This window comes from Entelurus aequoreus, linkage group LG23 (assembly GCF_033978785.1).
Source record: "Entelurus aequoreus isolate RoL-2023_Sb linkage group LG23, RoL_Eaeq_v1.1, whole genome shotgun sequence".
In the NCBI taxonomy this organism is placed as follows: Eukaryota; Metazoa; Chordata; class Actinopteri; order Syngnathiformes; family Syngnathidae; genus Entelurus; species Entelurus aequoreus.
In genome coordinates, this window is record NC_084753.1 from 7526829 (window position 1) to 7553582 (window position 26754).

Below are 26754 nucleotides of genomic sequence, written 5' to 3' on the forward strand. Positions count from 1 at the left end.
CTCAAACCTCCCTTTTAAAGAGTGATTCATCATGTTTGTGCTGATTTGCTGCAATTTCCTTAGTGTGTCTGTTTTCTACCTCCTTATGGATGTCTGTTCAGTGGCACAAGCTGTGTTGCAGTCTTCCTCTCAGGGAATAAAACACACTGGTCACTCCCAAGTTCTTTTGGATGACATATATGTTGAGTAAAAAGGACCACCGAGACAGAATGATACAATATCATGTTTTTTTTTACTAAAGCTTTAGGAGACCAGCCCTTACAACGCAGCAATAGCATCAGCAAGAAGAGGTCTAAAAGTAAGACAAAAGAAGTTAACTCTTATAGTGAGAAGAAAGCCCCCCCCCCCCCCCCCCCCCCCCCCCCTTACAGAGAAGGATGCACCTGCCGATAAGAAGAGGGACCGTGTCCTTCACGGAACAGAACTGGCTCAAACCTCCCTTTTGAGGAGTGATTCATCATGTTTGTGCAGACACTGGACGCTCTAGGACCAAATATGGAAATCAACAACAGATAATAAGGCAACGGAACGGAACATCTCCAGAGTGGAAAAGTACCAGTAGTACCACTAGCATGATCACACAATACATTGTTATACTAAACTATCAAATATCACAAATATATGCTTTCTCCACAGCTGTCAGCTTCTAGTTGAGAGAACTTTGTTGGCATATGACAATATATTAGAATTTTATTACAGTTCTGATTAAAAGCCATCTGGACTCCGCTGAGCAGCAAATGGAGACGTAAACATGCTGGACAACTCAGTGGGTACAGGTGGACTGCTGGTAAAATCCCATTAAGGGTGAAGGGCAGTCAGGCGGGTCATTGGGCAAAACCCGTCTTTACTGCTCCTCAATAGAATACTGGCATTTTGAATGCAAAGACTACTTTCACTGTACATTGTGTTAAATTCACATTATTTTGATATAAAATATTAGAACAGTGGTCACTAACCTTTTCCAGCCCAAGATCCCTCATCTTAACCAAAAACCAAAGCAAGATCTACCCCCGTGTCAACTATGTTATGTCTTTTTGTTGTGGTTTGTTTTTGTTTTTTAGAGACAAAGTTTTTTCTCTCATTGAGCTTCTTGCGGTTTTCCCAATTGTTGCTAGTGTTTTCTGTAATGTGCCCAGGGGCCAATGACAAACAAGTCACGGCCCACTGGTGGCCCCTGTAATGCACTTTGGGCACCGCAGCTGTAGAAGCTAACTGTTTATGGCCACTATAGTCTTAGTACTGTAGTGTCCATCCTGTGGTCACGTTTGGGACGCGGGTCAGCTTACGTCAGCGCCGGAAGTCGTCAGATCAGCTGTTCACCTGGCGGGTTTTTTTCTGTGTGAGTCCAACTTCAGCTGCCGCCTTGTTTTATCATATATTTCATGTCAATGTTGACTTTTGTATTGTCACGTGGGGGTCGTATCTTTATGCGGGTTCGTTCTCCCGGGATGCAGACGGACAACTCCGGACAAAGCGTGAAGGTAGGACATGATTTATTCTCCATAAATCATACACATTACAAAAAAACAGGATGCAAACCAAAGGGCTGCGTGACGATCGCACGTGAAGCTAAGGTACCAACTTAGCACAGGAATCAAGAAATAACCCTACGTGTCCGTTGCATACAGCAAACAACAAAGCCAGACAGAGTGTGGCGAGCAACGTGAATAAATAGCTCTCTGATTAGTGCTTGACAGGAGGTAAACGTGCCGAACACTAACCAGAGACAGGTGAAACCAATCAGTACCCATGGTGACCAAAACAAACAAAACCGGAACTAAGGGAGTCTAAAACTAACAGAACATGACTAAACAAAACATGATCCGGGCCACGGATCATGACATGTATGCACAATAAATCAACACAAAATCCATACTTTGGAGCAATGTTCACGGACTCTAGTATCTGGCTTCTTAGCTTCCCGTCGCAGGCGAGCGATGATGTAAATATATATGTATATATACACTACCGTTCAAAAGTTTGGGGTCACCCAAACAATTTTGTGGAATAGCCTTCATTTCTAAGAACAAGAATAGACTGTCGAGTTTCAGATGAAAGTTCTCTTTTTCTGGCCATTTTGAGCGTTGAATTGACCCCACAAATGTGATGCTCCAGAAACTCAATCTGCTCAAAGGAAGGTCAGTTTTGTAGCTTCTGTAACGAGCTAAAGTGTTTTCAGATGTGTGAACATGATTGCACAAGGGTTTTCTAATCATCAATTAGCCTTCTGAGCCAATGAGCAAACACATTGTACCATTAGAACACTGGAGTGATAGTTGCTGGAAATGGACCTATGTAGATATTGCACCAAAAAGCAGACATTTGCAGCTAGAATAGTCATTTACCACATTAGCAATGTATAGAGTGTATTTCTTTCAAGTTAAGACTAGTTTAAAGTTATCTTCATTGAAAAGTACAGTGCTTTTCCTTCAAAAATAAGGACATTTACATGTGACCCCAAACTTTTGAACGGTAGTGTATATTTTTTTTTTTTTCTTCTAACATTTCCGCGATCGAGTGGCGGGGTCCCAAAGATCGACTGGTCGATGGCGACAGACGGGTAGGCGACCCCGGTACCAAATATTGAGACAAACAGTTAGCAGGATTACACAAGTGATAAATAAATAATTAAAAAGTCGAATATATAGTCGAGAGTTGGTGCATGCGCTTGAGGAAGAACTAAATAATATGGAGTGTCCCAAGTTTTTCCACCAAGGGCCACATCATGACAACTCTTTAATATTCATAATTGTCTCAAAGGCTGGTCCAACAAAGATGAAGGATGGACATAAAACAGCTTAGGTTTTTTTTTTATGGCAAACCCTCTTAAAGTCATTTATATTAACGTTTCAACTTTTTAAAATTTTTTTTTTCTTCTGTTTTTGCTTTTGTTTCGGTGTAATTTGCTTGTTTAACTTCATTTTTGGAATGTGCCGCAGGCCAAAAAAAAACACACCCAAAAAAAACAAGCCGCAGGCTGCAGACGACCCTCAAGCAGCACGTTAGACATCCTCGTCCTAAAATGATTCCTACTCCAAAAACATGGTCAGCACTGATTTAAATAGTTATGAATTTATTATGGGTCTACTGAAAATGACAGCAAATGTGCTGGGTCAAAAGTATACATACAACAATTTTAATATTTGCTTACATTGTCCCATTTAAAGCAGCAGTTCCATTGTCAGCAAAACAGGCCCAGAGCATCATACTACCACCACCATGCTTGACGGTAGGCATGGTGGTCCTGGGATTAAAGGCCTCATTTTGCTGGGTATTGTGGCCAAACAGCTCCATTTTTGTTCCATCTGACATCACATGGACAAAGATAAGACCTTCTGGAGGAAAGTTCTGTGGTCAGATGAAACAAAAAGTGAGCTGTTTGGCCACAATACCCAGCAATATGTTTGGAGGAGAAAAGGTGAGGCCTTTAATCCCAGGAACACCATCCCTACCGTCAAGCATGGTGGTGCTAGTATTATGCTCTGGGCCTGTTTTGCTGCCAATGGAACTGCTGCTTTAAATGGGACAATGAAAAAGGAGGATTAGCTCCAAATTGTTCAGGACAAGCTAAAACCATCAGCCCGGAGGTTGGGTCTTGTTGGGTGTTCCAACAGGACAATGACCCCAAACACACCTCAAAAGTGGTAAAGGAATGGCTAAATCAGGCTAGACTGAAGGTTTTAAAATGGCCTTCCCAAAGTCCTGACTTAAAAGTGTGGACAATGCTGAAGAAACAACTCCATGTCAGAAAAGCAACACATTTAGCTGAACTGCACCAATTTTGTGGTCAAAAATTCCAGCAGAAGCTTGTGGATGGCTACCAAAAGCGCCTTATTGCAGGTCAACTTGCCAAGGGACATGTAAGCAAATATTAACATTGCTGTATGTATACTTTTGACCCTCACATTTTCAGTAGACCCATAATAAATTCCAAAAAGAAGCAAACTTCATGAATGTTTTTTGTGACCAACAAGTATGTGCTCCAATCACTACATCACAAAAAAATGATTGGAAACTCAAGACAGCCATGACATGATGTTCTTTACAAGTGTATGTACACTTTTGATCGCCACTGTATGCTTGGCTAGTGGACACATGTCGCCATGCACCGAGAGACAGGTTTACTTTGGCATCACCCGAGATGGCGAGAAAAAAAAAACACACAAAAAAGACGCGAGCGACGGCTACTTTTCCTTAACCCTTCGTGAGGAATGCCATTGAATCTTCATCCGAGCCCCACTATGTGAGCGTGCCGTCGGTCGACCTCCCAGCGAGAGTGGAAACTCAAGACAGCCATGACATGATGTTCTTTACAAGTATATGTACACTTTTGACCACCACTGTGTGTATATATATATATATATATACTTACATACATAATAATACCAATTTTAATGAAACAAATAAAAGTTTTCATCCAATCTCAAAGGAGACAAAGGAAACATTTAGTGATGCAGCATTCATTCTGTTTCAGTTTCCGCTCTTCATTAGCATTTTTTTATCATGCAAATAGAAAATAAAGTGAAGGCACGCATGCAGATGAAAGTAAATGAGACAATCACTAACCCCCACATTACAACTTCACTCCACAATAAAGCTGCCTACTGCGTCTAAGAGGAGTCGACGGAACCAAGTGCCGAGTCTTTCATGGTGTTTGAGTGCCAGCTGCCTTGCAAGGCTCACAGCCTTCAATCACACGTTCACTCGCACCCTTTCACATAAAAGCACAGTGGAAAAAAAAAAAAATAGCCTTGATTTCTTTTCTGAGGGCTGCTGAATGGGCTGTGAAGAGGCGTGGATGTCTTAAGTGGTCACTCGCAGCCACGCCATTGTTGCCGAATGAGAGGGACTAAGACGCATGCTTCATTTGACGTGATACTGTTTGGGGAAATGATCAAAAAAGGAGCTGTGAAATTGCTGTGCATCATCCACCACGCTGCTTCGCCTTTGTAAGACGCACAAAGTCAATCAGGATTCTGCACAAAGGTCTTTTTTTTTAACGGATCACCAGATGTGACTATTTCCTGCATTTAAAAGAGAACTGCTTTTGTGGGGAATTTCCTTCACAATCAAAATGAAACATGACGACGGATGTTGTTTTTAAAAAAAAAAAGCATTCTAAATATTAAATACATGCAATCAAAAGTTATATTCTGCCTATAAAGCCCTTAAAAACATCCAAACACCTCCATTAAGGTTTTATATACATGATGTAAGTATATATGTAGTATCTAGTAACATTCATAATAACATGTAATATATACATGATGTGAGTATATATTTAATGTAGTAACATTCATAATAACATGTAATATATACATGATGTAAGTATATATGTCATGTAGTAACATTCATAATAACATGTAATATATACATGATGTAAGTATATATGTCATGTACTAATATTCATAATAACATGTAATATATACATGATGTAAGTATATATGTCATGTAGTAACATTCATAATAACATGTAATATATACATGATGTAAGTATATATGTCATGTAGTAACATTCATAATAACATGTAATATATACATGATGTAAGTATATATGTCATGTAGTAACATTCATAATAACATGTAATATATACATGATGTAAGTATATATGTCATGTAGTAACATTCATAATAACATGTAATATATACATGATGTAAGTATATATGTCATGTAGTAACATTCATAATAACATGTAATATATACATGATGTAAGTATATATGTCATGTAGTAACATTCATAATAACATGTAATATATACATGATGTAAGTATATATGTCATGTAGTAACATTCATAATAACATGTAATATATACATGGTGTAAGTATATATGTCATGTAGTAACATTCATAATAACATGTAATATATACATATATATGTCATGTAGTAACATTCATAATAACATGTAATATATACATGATGTAAGTATATATGTAGTATCTAGTAACATTCATAATAACATGTAATATATACATGATGTAAGTATATATGTAGTATCTAGTAACATTCATAATAACATGTAATATATACATGATGTAAGTATATATGTAGTATCTAGTAACATTCATAATAACATGTAATATATACATGATGTAAATATATATGTAGTATCTAGTAACATTCATAATAACATGTAATATATACATGATGTAAGTATATATGTAGTATCTAGTAACATTCATAATAACATGTAATATATACATGATGTAAGTATATATGTAGTATCTAGTAACATTCATAATAACATGTAATATATACATGATGTAAGTATATATGTAGTATCTAGTAACATTCATAATAACATGTAATATATACATGATGTAAGTCACCAAATGTAAATAAAGTATTGTTGGCGCTTTTTCTATTGGGTTTTATGAGCGGAATAGAGAACCTTCCATTGGCTCTGCTGTAGGTGGACTTTTATTTACGTTTATTTAAGAGTTAGAATGCATTAAAAAAAAAAGACATCTGTCGTTACGTCTTTAGATCATGATTGTGGACGATAGGCAACATTCCAAAATAAGAGTAGTTCCCCTTTCAAGGACGACTAAAAAACATGAAGATGCTATTTAAGAATAACAATTGATTAAATTCATAAACTCTGTAGTTCAACTTTTAAATCTAGACACATTTTGCTTGAAAAAGATATTTCCAAAATAAAGTGTCTGTTGAAATTAGGGCCTGATCTACTAAAAATGTGTGTGTGTGTATCAAGTTTAAGGCATCACCTCGTGATTAATCACAAAATCTTTTCTGCGAGGAAAAGAGGTTCTGGGGAGCCTGGCTGCCCTGATGGAACCATTGCTGCGGGGTACGTGAGAGATTCCTGGGACAAATGGAGAATCATGTGCCTCTCAGTCCTTTCTATCGAGGACGTGGAAGACATCTACCTTTTTGGAACCCTGATCGCGGGGCACCTGCTGATTGGGCTGGGCATTGCTCTGGTGTATCGTCAAATTCGTAAGAAAATGGCAGCCACTAAAGGAGCCCAAAGGCTGTTCGTCGCAATGGAAGGTTTGGGCCGGGCTGTGGGATCAAAGTCTGGGGCGATTTCTGAACTGAATCGCAAGATGGATCACATCATGGAGAAGCTTGCTGAAAAGGAAAAATTGGATATGAGAGCCAACATGGACGAATAGAACAGGCAAGCCATTGTAATGTCTGCTCGAGGAAAAACTAAAATCCTTATCTACGATCTGACTCCCTTGAATGGCCTTGAGGACAAGAACGGGCTGTTCTGTAAACATCCCCTGAGGACTTTCAAAGATGGACGCTTTTGACCTCCCTCCCTCCTCAACGACACCTGGAAGTCGAACTTTGCTTGCATTGCATGCAGAACGGCCGGGCCTATGAACACAACACCACTACACCCAAAGACAATGGGCATATACACAAACACACTCCCCACCCCCACCCCACGCCTTCACCACCGCTTGATTCCCCTTCGGGGTGATGGACGGCTGAGTAGTGCTTTATAGCAGCAGGCCGGCCTCCAGGGTCCCAACTCCCCCCCCCTCTGTTGCAAGTTGTTGTGATTATATGTAACATGTTTATGTGTGCTATGGCAAATTAGATTTTTTCCCTTGGACTCAGTCTGGACCCCCTCCCGAGGGTCCAGCCTTTGACTGATATTTTTTTACTCTTCCCCCCTTTTCCAATATCACCTTTTTTCCACCTTTTTTAAGGAGCGCCTTAAGTGGCTGATCCGTTGGCGGTCCAGTCTTGTCTCCCTGTAACTTAGTGGGACTGTGCCCAAAATGTCATTTCAGTTCTTATGTGTCTTGTACATGTAAGAATGGACAATATTAAAGCATCCTGAATCCTGAATCCTGGGTCCATCAGACCCACAAACACTGGCTGAGTAACAACAATATGAACATTACACAAGGGTTAACCACAGTGGTCACCTGAAAGGTGCTACGCTCAGTGATCGGGTCAACTAGCAAAATACAAACTGACAGTACGTTGATGCCAGGCTTTTGGCAAATAAATTCAAGTTAAACATTTATTAAATGACATTCTGACGGTAAGATTGCATTCGTGTCAAAATATTTTGAGGTGAATTAATGATGTTAGCAGGTGGTTAATCTGATCTAAAACAAGAACCATTTGACAGCACTAATTAAAAGAGCTGCAAATGTGCACACAAAGCTGCTCTACTCAGATCATGCCTGACAACTGTCTCCTAAATGAGCTACATAGCTCATGCAATCCATTTAGAAGGTTTTCCTCCACAAATATGCAGAACAGATGCAGATGATCAGAATACTGGGAGGGGAAGATGCAAACACTCATTTAGTGACTGCAATGGGATTTATCAGGACTGAAACTGCTGGGGGACACCGTTTTTCTCCAAATCTAAACAAAGGAATTGATCAACTGGCCTCTCAACAAAATTGACATGATCTCGGGTTCGGGGGAACCTGCCTGTCCTGTCGGATTGTTGGTGCTGGGTACTTGACGGACTCTTGGGAGAAGAGGAGTACCAGGTGCCTGGCGACCCTTTCAGTCCAGGACGTTGAAGTTATCTACCTATCTGGAACCATGAAGTTATCTACATATCTGGAACCATGACGTTATCTACCTATCTGGAACCATGAAGTTATCTACATATCTGGAACCATGACGTTATCTACCTATCTGGAACCATGAAGTTATCTACCTATCTGGAACCATGAAGTTATCTACATATCTGGAACCATGACGTTATCTACCTATCTGGAACCATGAAGTTATCTACCTATCTGGAACCATGAAGTTATCTACATATCTGGAACCATGACGTTATCTACCTATTTGGAACCATGAAGTTATCTACCTATCTGGAACCATGACGTTATCTACCTATCTGGAACCATGACGTTATCTACCTATTTGGAACCATGAAGTTATCTACCTATCTGGAACCATGAAGTTATCTACCTATCTGGAACCATGACGTTATCTACCTATCTGGAACCATGAAGTTATCTACCTATCTGGAACCATGAAGTTATCTACCTATCTGGAACCATGAAGTTATCTACCTATCTGGAACCATGACGTTATCTACCTATCTGGAACCATGAAGTTATCTACCTATCTGGAACCATGACGTTATCTACCTATCTGGAACCATGACGTTATCTACCTATCTGGAACCATGAAGTTATCTACCTATCTGGAACCATGAAGTTATCTACCTATCTGGAACCATGACGTTATCTACCTATCTGGAACCATGACGTTATCTACCTATCTGGAACCATGACGTTATCTACCTATCTGGAACCATGACGTTATCTACCTATCTGGAACCATGAAGTTATCTACCTATCTGGAACCATGACGTTATCTACCTATCTGGAACCATGACGTTATCTACCTATCTGGAACCATGACGTTATCTACCTATCTGGAACCATGACGTTATCTACCTATCTGGAACCATGACGTTATCTACCTATCTGGAACCATGACGTTATCTACTTATCTGGAACCATGAAATTATCTACCTATCTGGAACCATGAAGTTATCTACCTATCTGGATCCATGAAGTTATCTACCTATCTGGAACCATGACGTTATCTACCTATCTGGAACCATGAAATTATCTACCTATCTGGAACCATGAAGTTATCTACCTATCTGGAACCATGACGTTATCTACCTATCTGGAACCATGACAACAGGACATCTACTGATTGGGGCCAGCGTTGCTCCTGATGCATCAACAAATTGGAAGACGCCGGCAGCCGTTCAAAGGACCCGAAAGCTGCCACAAATGATCGGCGGATGCGGACAGCGTGGGGAACTCTGACTTTTGCGACTTTGGACTAAATCGCAAGCTGGATAACATCTTGGCGACGTCGTCTGCTCTGCATAGCGAAGTATGATACATTTGAGGACCAGAAATAGGCAATTAGAGTGAAAACTTTGCATTTGTTTTTAGCTCTGCTCAAACACAGACATTCTAGACCGGATTGTTTCCCTGGCTGCAAGCGACCCGGCAAGGCTGTTCCCTCGAGGACAGTTCCGCGAAGATGCAAACAACTCTTCCCCTGTCTCTCATGTTGTTTGTTGACTTTGTCGGACCGACTGGCTGTGTTATCGCGTTTTGCGACAGCACCGAGGTCGTGGAACAGAGCCACGCAGCAGACATACACACGCAAGCATTGGCGGAGAATACACAACACACACACACCCGTACCACACACCCCCCATCCAGGTATGATGGAAAATGCAGCAGCATACCTAGTGGCTGGCAGCTTTGGCCCCTCACCTCCTGTTGCAAGTCCTGTGGCTTCTATGTCAACATGTTTATATGTGATTATTCGCTATCAAGGAGCCCAGTCTGAGATGAGGGCAAGTGTCAACATATTTGGACTGTCAAAAAAACAAACAAATATTGTTTATGCAGCAATTCCATCTTTGATATGATGGATGATTTGGAAATTGGAGTCGGAGTTATGAAACAACTTCTTGCAACACTGCATTTTGTTGCCTCGGAGTCATTCTCTACGAGAGCGCAAACTTAGCGAGTGAATAAGTTGCCTCTGAAATGCCCAGAAAAGGTGGTGCATATTGTAGTTGTGTGCTGCATGTTCCACAATATAGTCAAACATGATGCTGTGGATGTGGAGACAAATGACAGTAGTATGTGCTTTGCACTTGTTATCCATTGATCACATGCAACACGCCCACAATATGATCATCTACATCAACTATATGAACATCTACATCAACTATATGAACATCTACATCAACTATATGAACATCCACATCAACTATATGAACATCTACATCAACTATATGATCATCTACATCAACTATATGATCATCTACATCTACTATATGATCATCTACATCCACTATATGATCATCTACATCTACTATATGATCATCTACATCAACTATATGATCATCTACATCAACTATATGAACATCTACATCAACTATATGATCATCTACATCAACTATATGATCATCTACATACACTATATGATCATCTACATCTACTATATGATCATCTACATCAACTATATGATCATCTACATCAACTATATGATCATCTACATCAACTATATGATCATCTACATACACTATATGATCATCTACATCTACTATATGATCATCTACATCAACTATATGATCATCTACATCTACTATATGATCATCTACATCTACTATATGATCATCTACATCAACTATATGATCATCTACATCTACTATATGATCGTCTACATCAACTATATGATCATCTACATCAACTATATGATCATCTACATCACTATATGATCATCTACATCTACTATATGATCATCTACATCAACAATATGATCATCTACATCTACTATATGATCATCTACATCTACTATATGATCATCTACATCAACTATATGATCATCTACATCAACTATATGATCATCTACATCTACTATATGATCATCTACATCAACTATATGATCATCTACATCAACTATATAATCATCTACATCTACTATATGATCATCTATATCAACAATATGATCATCTACATCTACTATATGATCATCTACATCTACTATATGATCATCTACATCAACTATATGATCATCTACATCAACTATATGAACATCTACATCAACTATATGATCATCTACATCAACTATATGATCATCTACATACACTATATGATCATCTACATCTACTATATGATCATCTACATCCACTATATGATCATCTACATCTACTATATGATCATCTACATCAACTATATGATCATCTACATACACTATATGATCATCTACATCTACTATATGATCATCTACATCAACTATATGATTATCTACATCTACTATATGATCATCTACATCAACTATATGATCATCTACATCCACTATATGATCATCTACATCTACTATATGATCATCTACATCAACTATATGATCATCTACATCTACTATATGATCATCTACATCCACTATATGATCATCTACATCAACAATATGATCATCTACATCAACTATATGATCATCTACATCAACTATATGATCATCTACATCAACTATATGATCATCTACATCAACTATATGATCATCTACATCTACTATATGATCATCTACATCAACTATATGATCATCTACATCCACTATATGATCATCTACATCTACTATATGATCATCTACATCAACTATATGATCATCTACATCTACTATATGATCATCTACATCCACTATATGATCATCTACATCAACAATATGATCATCTACATCAACTATATGATCATCTACATCAACTATATGATCATCTACATCAACTATATGATCATCTACATCAACTATATGATCATCTACATCTACTATATGATCATCTACATCAACTATATGATCATCTACATCAACTATATGATCATCTACATCTACTATATGATCATCTACATCAACTATATGATCATCTACATCAACTATATGATCATCTACATCTACTATATGATCATCTACATCTACTATATGATCATCTACATCAACTATATGATCATCTACATACACTATATGATCATCTACTATATGATCATCTACATCAGGGGTGTCAAAGTCAAATGGACGGAGGGCCAAATAAAAAATTTAGCTACAAGCCGAGGGCCGGACTGTTCGAATGTTCATTGAAAAATTTTTAAATGACGCATATAGTCTAGTGAACCTAATTGAACCTACTGAAAACCTAACAAATATATTCCAATATGATCAGATAAATAAAGCAATATTTTCTTATGGCTCTGTCAGTAATCTTTAATTTTCAACAGACACAAAAGACAAATTTCCTTTATATAAAAATCCCCATAACATGAACATTAAATGAAAGAAACCGGTATTCAAGGCACCATCAGTAGCCTATATTTTCTATTTTAGCAAAAGTGGGCTAAATTTACTTCAAAGAAAAAAACAATAATAGCAATTTTCTATCATCCACTCAACTGAAATATTTTTAAAATATAATTAAATTTAAATACAATAAAATAAAGTGCAAAAATCTATAAATCAAAAACAACACTTTGTTTAAGGAGAAGTAACATGCAGTGAAAACAAATATTAAACTTTAACTTTTAAACTTGAATTGAGTAAAAACTCTAAATATGTGATTGCACAGTAATGTTCACATTAAAACCCCCTCCTCCCTCCGTGGGAGGGAGGCGAGTTGGGTGCCCGAAACCCCCCGCTGGTTTCGGCCCGCCCCTTGGCGCGCGTGGCACGGCGGGCTCCGCGACCCGACGGCTGGCCCTCGTGGCTTGACGGCGGGGGTCAAACGCAGAAGTCTCAGGGCCTCGTGGTGAGGGGGTGGCCTGCGGGTTTCGGCCCGCTTGACCCCCCCGCTCCGCTTGGCGCGCGCGGCACATGACGGGTTCCGCCACCGACGCTCGGGCTGCAGCCCGACGGTGGTGCGGGCCCGGCGGTGACGCGCGGTTTGGGGAAACAAAGCAGAAGTCTCAGGGCCTCGGGGCCGGGTTTCGGCCCGCCCCCTTGGCGCGCGTGGCACGGCGGGCTCCGCGACTGACGGCCGGGCTGCAGCCCTTCGGCCGGCAGGCGCGTCCCGGCGGGCCGCTCGCCCCCTTTCGGAACCTTGGACCGGCATCCGCTTGGTGCGTGTAAAAGATCTGCGGTCTAAAAAAAAAAAAAAAAAAAAAAAAAAAGATCTGCGGTCTGCGGGCCGGTTCTAATAATAAATCAAGATCATCCCAAGGGCCGTAAAAAACCTTCTCGCGGGCCGGATATGGCCCGCGGGCCTTGACTCTGACATATGTGATCTACATCAACTATATGATCATCTACATCAACTATATGATCATCTACATCAACTATATGATCATCTACATCAACTATATGATCATCTACATACACTATATGATCATCTACATCAACTATATGATCATCTACATCTACTATATGATCATCTACATCAACTATATGATCATCTACATACACTATATGATCATCTACATCTACTATATGATCATCTACATCAACTATATGATCATCTACATCAACTATATGATCATCTACATCAACTATATGATCATCTACATCTACTATATGATCATCTACATCTACTATATGATCATCTACATCTACTATATGATCATCTACATCTACTATATGATCATCTACATCAACTATATGATCATCTACATCAACTATATGATCATCTACATCAACTATATGATCATCTACATCAACTATATGATCATCTACATCAACTATATGATCATCTACATCTACTATATGATCATCTACATCTACTATATGATCATCTACATCAACTATATGATCATCTACATCAACTATATGATCATCTACATACACTATATGATCATCTACATCTACTATATGATCATCTACATCAACTATATGATCATCTACATCAACTATATGATCATCTACATCTACTATATGATCATCTACATCAACTATATGATCATCTACATCAACTATATGATCATCTACATCAACTATATGATCATCTACATCAACTATATGGTCATCTACATCTACTATATGATAATCTACATCAACTATATGATCATCTACATACACTATATGATCATCTACATCTACTATATGATCATCTACATCTACTATATGATCATCTACATCTACTATATGATCATCTACATCAACTATATGATCATCTACATCAACTATATGATCATCTACATCAACTATATGATCATCTACATCTACTATATGATCATCTACATCAACTATATGATCATCTACATCAACTATATGATCATCTACATCAACTATATGATCATCTACATAAATAATAAATGATAAATGGGTTATACTTGTATAGCGCTTTTCTACCTTCAAGGTACTCAAAGCGCTTTGACAGTATTTCCACATTCACCCATTCACACACACATTCACACACTGATGGCGGGAGCTGCCATGCAAGGCGCTAACCAGCAGCCATCAGAGGCAAAGGGTGAAGTGTCTTGCCCAAGGACACAACGGACGTGACTAGGAAGGTAGAAGGTGGGAATTGAACCCCAGTAACCAGCAACTATATGTTTATCTACATCTACTATATGATCATCTACATCAACTATATGATCATCTACATCTACTATATGATCATCTACATCTACTATATGATCATCTACATCCACTATATGATCATCTACATCTACTATATGATCATCTACATCAACTATATGATCATCTACATCTACTATATGATCATCTACATCAACTATATGATCATCTACATCAAAAATATGATCATCTACATCAACTATATGATCATCTACATCAACTATATGATCATCTACATCAACTATATGATCATCTACATCAACTATATGATCATCTACATCTACTATATGATCATCTACATCAACTATATGATCATCTACATCCACTATATGATCATCTACATCTACTATATGATCATCTACATCAACTATATGATCATCTACATCTACTATATGATCATCTACATCCACTATATGATCATCTACATCAACAATATGATCATCTACATCAACTATATGATCATCTACATCAACTATATGATCATCTACATCAACTATATGATCATCTACATCAACTATATGATCATCTACATCTACTATATGATCATCTACATCAACTATATGATCATCTACATCAACTATATGATCATCTACATCTACTATATGATCATCTACATCAACTATATGATCATCTACATCAACTATATGATCATCTACATCTACTATATGATCATCTACATCTACTATATGATCATCTACATCAACTATATGATCATCTACATACACTATATGATCATCTACTATATGATCATCTACATCAACTATATGATCATCTACATCAACTATATGATCATCTACATCAACTATATGATCATCTACATCTACTATATGATCATCTACATCAACTATATGATCATCTACATCAACTATATGATCATCTACATCAACTATATGATCATCTACATCAACTATATGATCATCTACATCAACTATATGATCATCTACATCAACTATATGATCATCTACATCTACTATATGATCATCTACATCTACTATATGATCATCTACATCAACTATATGATCATCTACATCAACTATATGATCATCTACATACACTATATGATCATCTACATCTACTATATGATCATCTACATCAACTATATGATCATCTACATCAACTATATGATCATCTACATCTACTATATGATCATCTACATCAACTATATGATCATCTACATCAACTATATGATCATCTACATCAACTATATGATCATCTACATCAACTATATGGTCATCTACATCTACTATATGATAATCTACATCAACTATATGATCATCTACATACACTATATGATCATCTACATCTACTATATGATCATCTACATCTACTATATGATCATCTACATCTACTATATGATCATCTACATCAACTATATGATCATCTACATCAACTATATGATCATCTACATCAACTATATGATCATCTACATCAACTATATGTTTATCTACATCTACTATATGATCATCTACATCAACTATATGATCATCTACATCTACTATATGATCATCTACATCTACTATATGATCATCTACATCAACTATATGATCATCTACATCTACTATATGATCATCTACATCAACTATATGATCATCTACATCAACTATATGATCATCTACATCTACTATATGATCATCTACATCAACTATATGATCATCTACATCAACTATATGATCATCTACATCAACTATATGATCATCTACATAAATAATAAATGATAAATGGGTTATACTTGTATAGCGCTTTTCTACCTTCAAGGTACTCAAAGCGCTTTGACAGTATTTCCACATTCACCCATTCACACACACATTCACACACTGATGGCGGGAGCTGCCATGCAAGGCGCTAACCAGCAGCCATCAGAGGCAAAGGGTGAAGTGTCTTGCCCAAGGACACAACGGACGTGACTAGGAAGGTAGAAGGTGGGAATTGAACCCCAGTAACCAGCAACTATATGTTTATCTACATCTACTATATGATCATCTACATCAACTATATGATCATCTACATCTACTATATGATCATCTACATCTACTATATGATCATCTACATCTACTATATGATCATCTACATCTACTATATGATCATCTACATACACTATATGATCATCTACATCTACTATATGATCATCTACATCTACTATATGATCATCTACATCAACTATATGATCATCTACATCTACTATATGATCATCTACATCAACTATATGATCATCTACATCTACTATATGTTTATCTACATCTACTATATGATCATCTACATCAACTATATGATCATCTACATCTACTATATGATCATCTACATCTACTATATGATCATCTACATCCACTATATGATCATCTACATCTACTATATGATCATCTACATCAACTATATGATCATCTACATCTACTATATGATCATCTACATCAACTATATGATCATCTACATCAACAATATGATCATCTACATCAACTATATGATCATCTACATCAACTATATGATCATCTACATCAACTATATGATCATCTACATCAACTATATGATCATCTACATCTACTATATGATCATCTACATCAACTATATGATCATCTACATCCACTATATGATCATCTACATCTACTATATGATCATCTACATCAACTATATGATCATCTACATCTACTATATGATCATCTACATCCACTATATGATCATCTACATCAACAATATGATCATCTACATCAACTATATGATCATCTACATCAACTATATGATCATCTACATCAACTATATGATCATCTACATCAACTATATGATCATCTACATCTACTATATGATCATCTACATCAACTATATGATCATCTACATCAACTATATGATCATCTACATCTACTATATGATCATCTACATCCACTATATGATCATCTACATCAACAATATGATCATCTACATCAACTATATGATCATCTACATCAACTATATGATCATCTACATCAACTATATGATCATCTACATCTACTATATGATCATCTACATCTACTATATGATCATCTACATCAACTATATGATCATCTACATCTACTATATGATCATCTACATCCACTATATGATCATCTACATCAACAATATGATCATCTACATCAACTATATGATCATCTACATCAACTATATGATCATCTACATCAACTATATGATCATCTACATCTACTATATGATCATCTACATCAACTATATGATCATCTACATCAACTATATGATCATCTACATCAACTATATGATCATCTACATCAACTATATGTTTATCTACATCAACTATATGATCATCTACATCAACTATATGATCATCTACATCAACTATATGGTCATCTACATCTACTATATGATAATCTACATCAACTATATGATCATCTACATACACTATATGATCATCTACATCTACTATATGATCATCTACATCTACTATATGATCATCTACATCTACTATATGATCATCTACATCAACTATATGATCATCTACATCAACTATATGATCATCTACATCAACTATATGATCATCTACATCAACTATATGTTTATCTACATCTACTATATGATCATCTACATCAACTATATGATCATCTACATCTACTATATGATCATCTACATCTACTATATGATCATCTACATCCACTATATGATCATCTACATCTACTATATGATCATCTACATCAACTATATGATCATCTACATCTACTATATGATCATCTACATCAACTATATGATCATCTACATCAACAATATGATCATCTACATCAACTATATGATCATCTACATCAACTATATGATCATCTACATCAACTATATGATCATCTACATCAACTATATGATCATCTACATCTACTATATGATCATCTACATCAACTATATGATCATCTACATCCACTATATGATCATCTACATCTACTATATGATCATCTACATCAACTATATGATCATCTACATCTACTATATGATCATCTACATCCACTATATGATCATCTACATCAACAATATGATCATCTACATCAACTATATGATCATCTACATCAACTATATGATCATCTACATCAACTATATGATCATCTACATCAACTATATGATCATCTACATCTACTATATGATCATCTACATCAACTATATGATCATCTACATCAACTATATGATCATCTACATCTACTATATGATCATCTACATCAACTATATGATCATCTACATCAACTATATGATCATCTACATCTACTATATGATCATCTACATCTACTATATGATCATCTACATCAACTATATGATCATCTACATACACTATATGATCATCTACTATATGATCATCTACATCAACTATATGATCATCTACATCAACTATATGATCATCTACATCAACTATATGATCATCTACATCTACTATATGATCATCTACATCAACTATATGATCATCTACATACACTATATGATCATCTACATCTACTATATGATCATCTACATCAACTATATGATCATCTACATCTACTATATGATCATCTACATCAACTATATGATCATCTACATCAACTATATGATCATCTACATCAACTATATGATCATCTACATCAACTATATGGTCATCTACATCTACTATATGATAATCTACATCAACTATATGATCATCTACATACACTATATGATCATCTACATCTACTATATGATCATCTACATCTACTATATGATCATCTACATCTACTATATGATCATCTACATCAACTATATGATCATCTACATCAACTATATGATCATCTACATCAACTATATGATCATCTACATCAACTATATGTTTATCTACATCTACTATATGATCATCTACATCAACTATATGATCATCTACATCAACTATATGATCATCTACATCTACTATATGATCATCTACATCAACTATATGATCATCTACATCTACTATATGATCATCTACATCAACTATATGATCATCTACATCCACTATATGATCATCTACATCAACGATATGATCATCTACATCAACTATATGATCATCTACATCAACTATATGATCATCTACATCTACTATATGATCATCTACATCTACTATATGATCATCTACATCAACTATATGATCATCTACATTAACAATATGATCATCTACATCAACAATATGATCATCTACATCTACTATATGATCATCTATATCAACAATATGATCATCTACATCTACTATATGATCATCTACATCTACTATATGATCATCTACATCAACTATATGATCATCTACATCAACAATATGATCATCTACATCAACAATATGATCATCTACATCTACTATATGATCATCTATATCAACAATATGATCATCTACATCTACTATATGATCATCTACATCTACTATATGATCATCTACATCAACTATATGATCATCTACATCAACTATATGATCATCTACATCTACTATATGATCATCTACATCAACTATATGATCATCTACATCAACTATATAATCATCTACATCTACTATATGATCATCTATATCAACAATATGATCATCTACATCTACTATATGATCATCTACATCTACTATATGATCATCTACATCAACTATATGATCATCTACATCAACTATATGATCATCTACATCTACTATATGATCATCTACATCAAGTATATGATCATCTACATCTACTATATGATCATCTACATCAACTATATGAACATCTACATCAACTATATGATCATCTACATCTACTATATGATCATCTACATCTACTATATGATCATCTACATCTACTATATGATCATCTACATCAACTATATGAACATCTACATCTACTATATGATCATCTACATCTACTATATGATCATCTACATCTACTATATGATCATCTACATCAACTATATGAACATCTACATCTACTATATGATCATCTACATCTACTATATGATCATCTACATCTACTATATGATCATCTACATCAACTATATGATCATCTACATCAACTATATAATGTAGATGATCATATAGTGGATGTAGATGATCATATAGTAGTAGTATATGATCATCTACGTCTACTATATGATCATCTACATCCATTATATGATCATCTACATCTACTATATGATCATCTACATCTACTATGTGATCATCTACATCAACAGATGATCATATAGTTGATGTAGATGATCATATAGTAGATGTAGATGATTATATAGTAGATGTAGATGATCATATAGTGGATGTAGATGATCATATAGTAGATGTAGATGATCATATTGTGGATGTAGATGATCATATTGTGGATGTAGATGATCATATAGTAGATGTAGATGATCATATTGTAGATGTAGATGATCATATAGTAGATGTAGATGATCATATTGTGGATGTAGATGATCATATAGTGGATGTAGATGATCATATAGTAGATGTAGATGATCATATAGTGGATGTAGATGATCATATAGTGGATGTAGATGATCATATTGTTGATGTAGATGATCATATTGTGGATGTAGATGATCATATAGTGTATGTAGATGATCATATTGTGGATGTAGATGATCATAAAGTGTATGTAGATGATCATATTGTTGATGTAGATGATCATATAGTGTATGTAGATGATCATATTGTGGATGTAGATGATCATATAGTGTATGTAGATGATCATATAGTGTATGTAGATGATCATATTGTGGATGTAGATGATCATAAAGTGTATGTAGATGATCATATTGTTGATGTAGATGATCATATTGTGGATGTAGATGATCATATAGTGTATGTAGATGATCATATTGTGGATGTAGATGATCATATAGTGTATGTAGATGATCATATAGTGTATGTAGATGATCATATTGTGGATGTAGATGATCATAAAGTGTATGTAGATGATCATATTGTTGATGTAGATGATCATATAGTAGATGTAGATGATCATAAAGTGTATGTAGATGATCATATTGTTGATGTAGATGATCATATAGTAGATGTAGATGATCATAAAGTGTATGTAGATGATCATATTGTTGATGTAGATGATCATATAGTAGATGTAGATGATCATATAGTAGATGTAGATGATCATATTGTTGATGTAGATGATCATATAGTAGATGTAGATGATCATATAGTGTATGTAGATGATCATATAGTAGATGTAGATGATCATATAGTTGATGTAGATGATCATATAGTAGATGTAGATGATCATATAGTTGATGTAGATGATCATATAGTAGATGTAGATGATCATATAGTTGATGTAGATGATCATATAGTAGATGTAGATGATCATATAGTTGATGTAGATGATCATATAGTAGATGTAGATGATCATATAGTTGATGTAGATGATCATATAGTTGATGTAGATGATCATATAGTAGATGTAGATGATCATATAGTTGATGTAGATGATCATATAGTAGATGTAGATGATCATATAGTTGATGTAGATGATCATATAGTAGATGTAGATGATCATATAGTTGATGTAGATGATCATATAGTAGATGTAGATGATCATATAGTTGATGTAGATGATCATATAGTAGATGTAGATGATCATATAGTTGATGTAGATGATCATATAGTAGATGTAGATGATCATATAGTAGATGTAGATGATCATATAGTTGATGTAGATGATCATATAGTAGATGTAGATGATCATATAGTTGATGTAGATGATCATATAGTAGATGTAGATGATCATATAGTTGATGTAGATGATCATATAGTAGATGTAGATGATCATATAGTAGATGTAGATGATCATATAGTAGATGTAGATGATCATATAGTTGATGTAGATGATCATATAGTAGATGTAGATGATCATATAGTAGATGTAGATGATCATATAGTGTACGTAGATGATCATATAGTGGATGTAGATGATCATATAGTGTATGTAGATGATCATATTGTTGATGTAGATGATACATTTGTCAGGGGCTAAACTTACCAAGGTTTTTAACCCCTAATGCTCTCTTTCTACATGCACACAATAGTCTGCATCCTTTTGTGTGCGGTCCACACAACACAACACAACATAACACAACACATTACAACTGCAGCCAAGGCATGCCAAAGAAAAGTGAAGCCATCAATCCTTAAAAAGCTGGACTGAGTTGAAAGGACAAAAGCTTGCAGGACACAGAATGACAAGTTGGTGGGATGGCGACATGCAAGCATCAAAGTCACAGTGTTGTCTTCATGGATGAGTGTGTTAATATTGTGGTACTACAACATGTGGTAGACTGCATCCATGAAGGTGTATGACAACAGGAAGCAGGGCTCGACACTCACCTCTGATTATATAAACCTGTCCACCAATTAAGTGTTTGAGGCAACAGAACAGGCCGTCTGACAACAAGGGTTGGGCAGCAGTAAGAAAAACAGCGGACCAAGATGTCAAATAGGCGGTTGGGTGGCAGGCGGAGATGCAAGGGACTGAAAAAGAGGGTCAAGAGGCCAGGAACATGACACAGGGAGACACGCCCTCAATGTTCCAACTTGATGCCTTCAAACATAAAGAAACTGGGGGGGGCTGAGCAGGGAACTTGGGGACAACCGGGGGCCAAACAATGTGGAGCATATTAGATTTGCACATTCTTAGTGTCTATTTGTCTTCCATAGTTCATGAATTCATGTGCAAAAAACAATACAACTTTGTATTTACCGAGCAGATCTCCACTCTATTCGTGTAAGATGGTGTGCTATTGAATTGAAAAATAAACATCCAAATAGATAAGATGCACATTTGGGGACAGGCTAATAATATATTCTGTATATGTACAGTACAGTACAGGCCAACAGTTTGGAAACACCTTCCATGACTATTTATATTATAGATGGTCACATCAACACTATGAATGAACACGTGGAGTTATGTACTTAACAACAAAAAAGGTGAAATAACTGAAAACATGTGTGAGTAGGCGTGGCCGGCGGACCTGCAGCGAGGCGGGGCACGCCGGGGCCGACTCCGAGACGAGCGACAGGTGCATAGATGGTCCACCTGGACGCAGTTGTGCAATCACCTCTCGCTGTGTAAAAGGGCAGCGGCCGAAAGGAGAGGGGCTGCAAGTGGCCGCCCGTGGAAAAAGAAGTTGACGAAGATTGGGATGAATAGTTGGATGACGATTTGGATGAAGAATGGGGAGGAGAAGAAGAAGAAGAAGAAGAAGAAGAAAGAAGTGAAGTGAAGTGAATTATATATATATAGCGCTTTTCTCTAGTGACTCAAAGCGCTTTACATAGTGAAACCCAATATCTAAGTTACATTCAAACCAGTGTGGGTGGCACTGGGAGCAGGTGGGTAAAGTGTCTTGCCCAAGGACACAACGGCAGTGACTAGGATGGCGGAAGCGGGGATCGAACCTGGAACCCTCAAGTTGCTGGCACGGCCGCTCTACCAACCGAGCTATACCGTCCTATACCGCCCCCAAAGAGAAGAAGAAGAACCAGAAGAAGGACAAGAAGAAGGACAAGAAGAAGAACAACAAGAAGAACAAGAAGAACAATAAGAAGAACAAGAAGAACAAGAAGAAGAACAAGAAGAAGAACAAGAAGAACAACAAGAAGAACAAGAAGAATCACAAAAAGAAGAACAAGAAGAAGAACAAGAAGAACAAGAAGAAGAACAAGAAGAACAACAAGAACAACAAGAAGAACAACAAGAAGAAGAACAAGAAGAACAAGAAGAAGAACAATAAGAACAATAAGAAGAACAAGAAGAAGAACAAGAAGAAGAACAAGAAGAACAAGAAGAATCACAAAAAGAAGAACAAGAAGAAGAACAAGAAGAACAATAAGAAGAACAAGAAGAACAAGAAGAAGAACAAGAAAAACAACAAGAAGAACAACAAGAAGAAGAACAAGATGAACAAGAAGAAGAACAATAAGAACAATAAGAAGAACAAGAAGAACAAGAAGAACAACAAGAAGAACAACAAGAAGAACAACAAGAAGAACAAGAAGAATCACAAAAAGAAGAACAAGAACAAGAACAAGAAGAACAAGAAGAAGAACAAGAAGAACAACAAGAAGAACAAGAAGAAGAACAATAAGAACAATAAGAAGAACAAGAAGAACAAGAAGAAGAACAAGAAGAACAAGAAGAAGAACAACAAGAAGAACAAGAACAAGAACAATAAGAACAATAAGAAGAACAAGAAGAACAACAAGAAGAACAAGAAGAATCACAAAAAGAAGAACAAGAAGAACAAGAAGAAGAACAACAAGAAGAACAACAACAAGAAGAACAAGAAGAACAACAAGAAGAACAAGAAGAAGAACAATAAGAACAAAAAGAAGAACAAGAAAAAAAAGAACAACAAGAAGAACAAGAAGAACAAGAAGAACAACAAGAAAAGAACAAGAAGAACAACAACAAGAAAAGAACAAAAAGAAGAACGAGAAGAAATCAAGGAAGAAGTCAAAGAAAAAGTGCAAAAGGAAGAGAATGACTGGAAAAGGTCCCAACGAACATTTATTGAAAAATGAATTATTGTTCACCAAGATGAACGCAGCTGTCATGTCCAACATTGGTGGTCCAAGGAACCCAGAGGAAGAGGTCCTCCACACATGTTTTATATTCTAGTTTCTTCAAAATAGCCACCCTTTGCTCTGACTACTGCTTTGCACACTCCTGGCATTCTCTCCATGAGCTTCAAGAGGTCGTCACCTGAAAGGGTTCTCACTTCACAGGTGTGCTAGAATATAAAACATGCGTTCAGTTATTTCACCTTTTTGTTGTTAAGTACATAACTCCACATGTGTTCATTCATAGTTTTGATGTGACAATCTGCAAAGTAAATAGTCATGGAAATAAAGAAAACACATTGAAATGAGAAGGTGTGTCCAAACTTTTGGCCTGTACTGTACCTCGCTGCCCCTATATTACCTTTTAGTGTTGGCTTCATTGCTTGGTTGCTATCTAACACAAAAACAGACTATGGCTACTTTTACACTGCACGCCAAAGTGGCCCAAATCGGATTTTTTCCACTGTTTACATTGCAAGTAAAAAGTGATCTTTATCGGACTCCAGTATAAACGCGCACAGGCCCCAGTGTGGCCCCAATGTGGCCCTAATGTGGCCTCGAGGTCACTTACATGCGCAGTTTGATAAAGTGAAAACAAAGAAAGTTGACCAGATTCCGTCAATGAACAAGGAAGTCGCTACTACTACTACAAAATAAAATAAAAATCGCCACACCTTAAAAATGTGTGTTTTTTTACGTGAAAATAAATGAAAGTAATATAATGTGTGAATTGATATATATATAGTATAATATTACAAATATAATACGATACATATGTCTTTCTTGGCGCACACAAATGACCTCGCTTGCAGAAAGATGACCAAAAAAAAGTCACATTCATTGCTGTTTAGACTGAAGTCACATCTGAAAAGATCAGATTCCAAACGGATTCAAAACTGGGCCCAAAAAGAACCAAAAAATTAGTGTGTAGTGTAAACGAGGCCTAAAAAGGATAAAAACATTTGGTGTGCAATGTAAACAGGGCCTAAAATGGTGTGCAGTGTAAACGAGGCCTAAAAAGGACAAAAACATTCGGTGTGCAGTGTAAACAGGGCCTAAAATGGTGTGCAGTGTAAACGGGGCCTAAAAAGGACAAAAACATTTGGTGTGCAGTATAAACGAGGTCTAAAAAGAACAAAAACATTAAAACGACAAAAACATTTGGTGTGCAGTGTAAACGAGGCCTAAAAAGGA

The 26754-nt window shown here is 36.2% G+C and overlaps 1 protein-coding gene across 2 annotated transcripts in view; it reads right to left on the bottom strand.

Moving 5' to 3' along the window:
* Positions 1 to 26754, bottom strand: part of LOC133641071 (synaptotagmin-14-like) — a 97773-nt gene that overhangs the window by 5168 nt on the left and 65851 nt on the right. For both annotated transcript variants that reach the window (XM_062034906.1, XM_062034905.1), the window contains one exon: positions 23323 to 23379. In XM_062034906.1, the coding sequence (XP_061890890.1) occupies positions 23323 to 23379 (57 nt within the window). The remainder of the gene's footprint in view (positions 1 to 23322; positions 23380 to 26754) is intronic.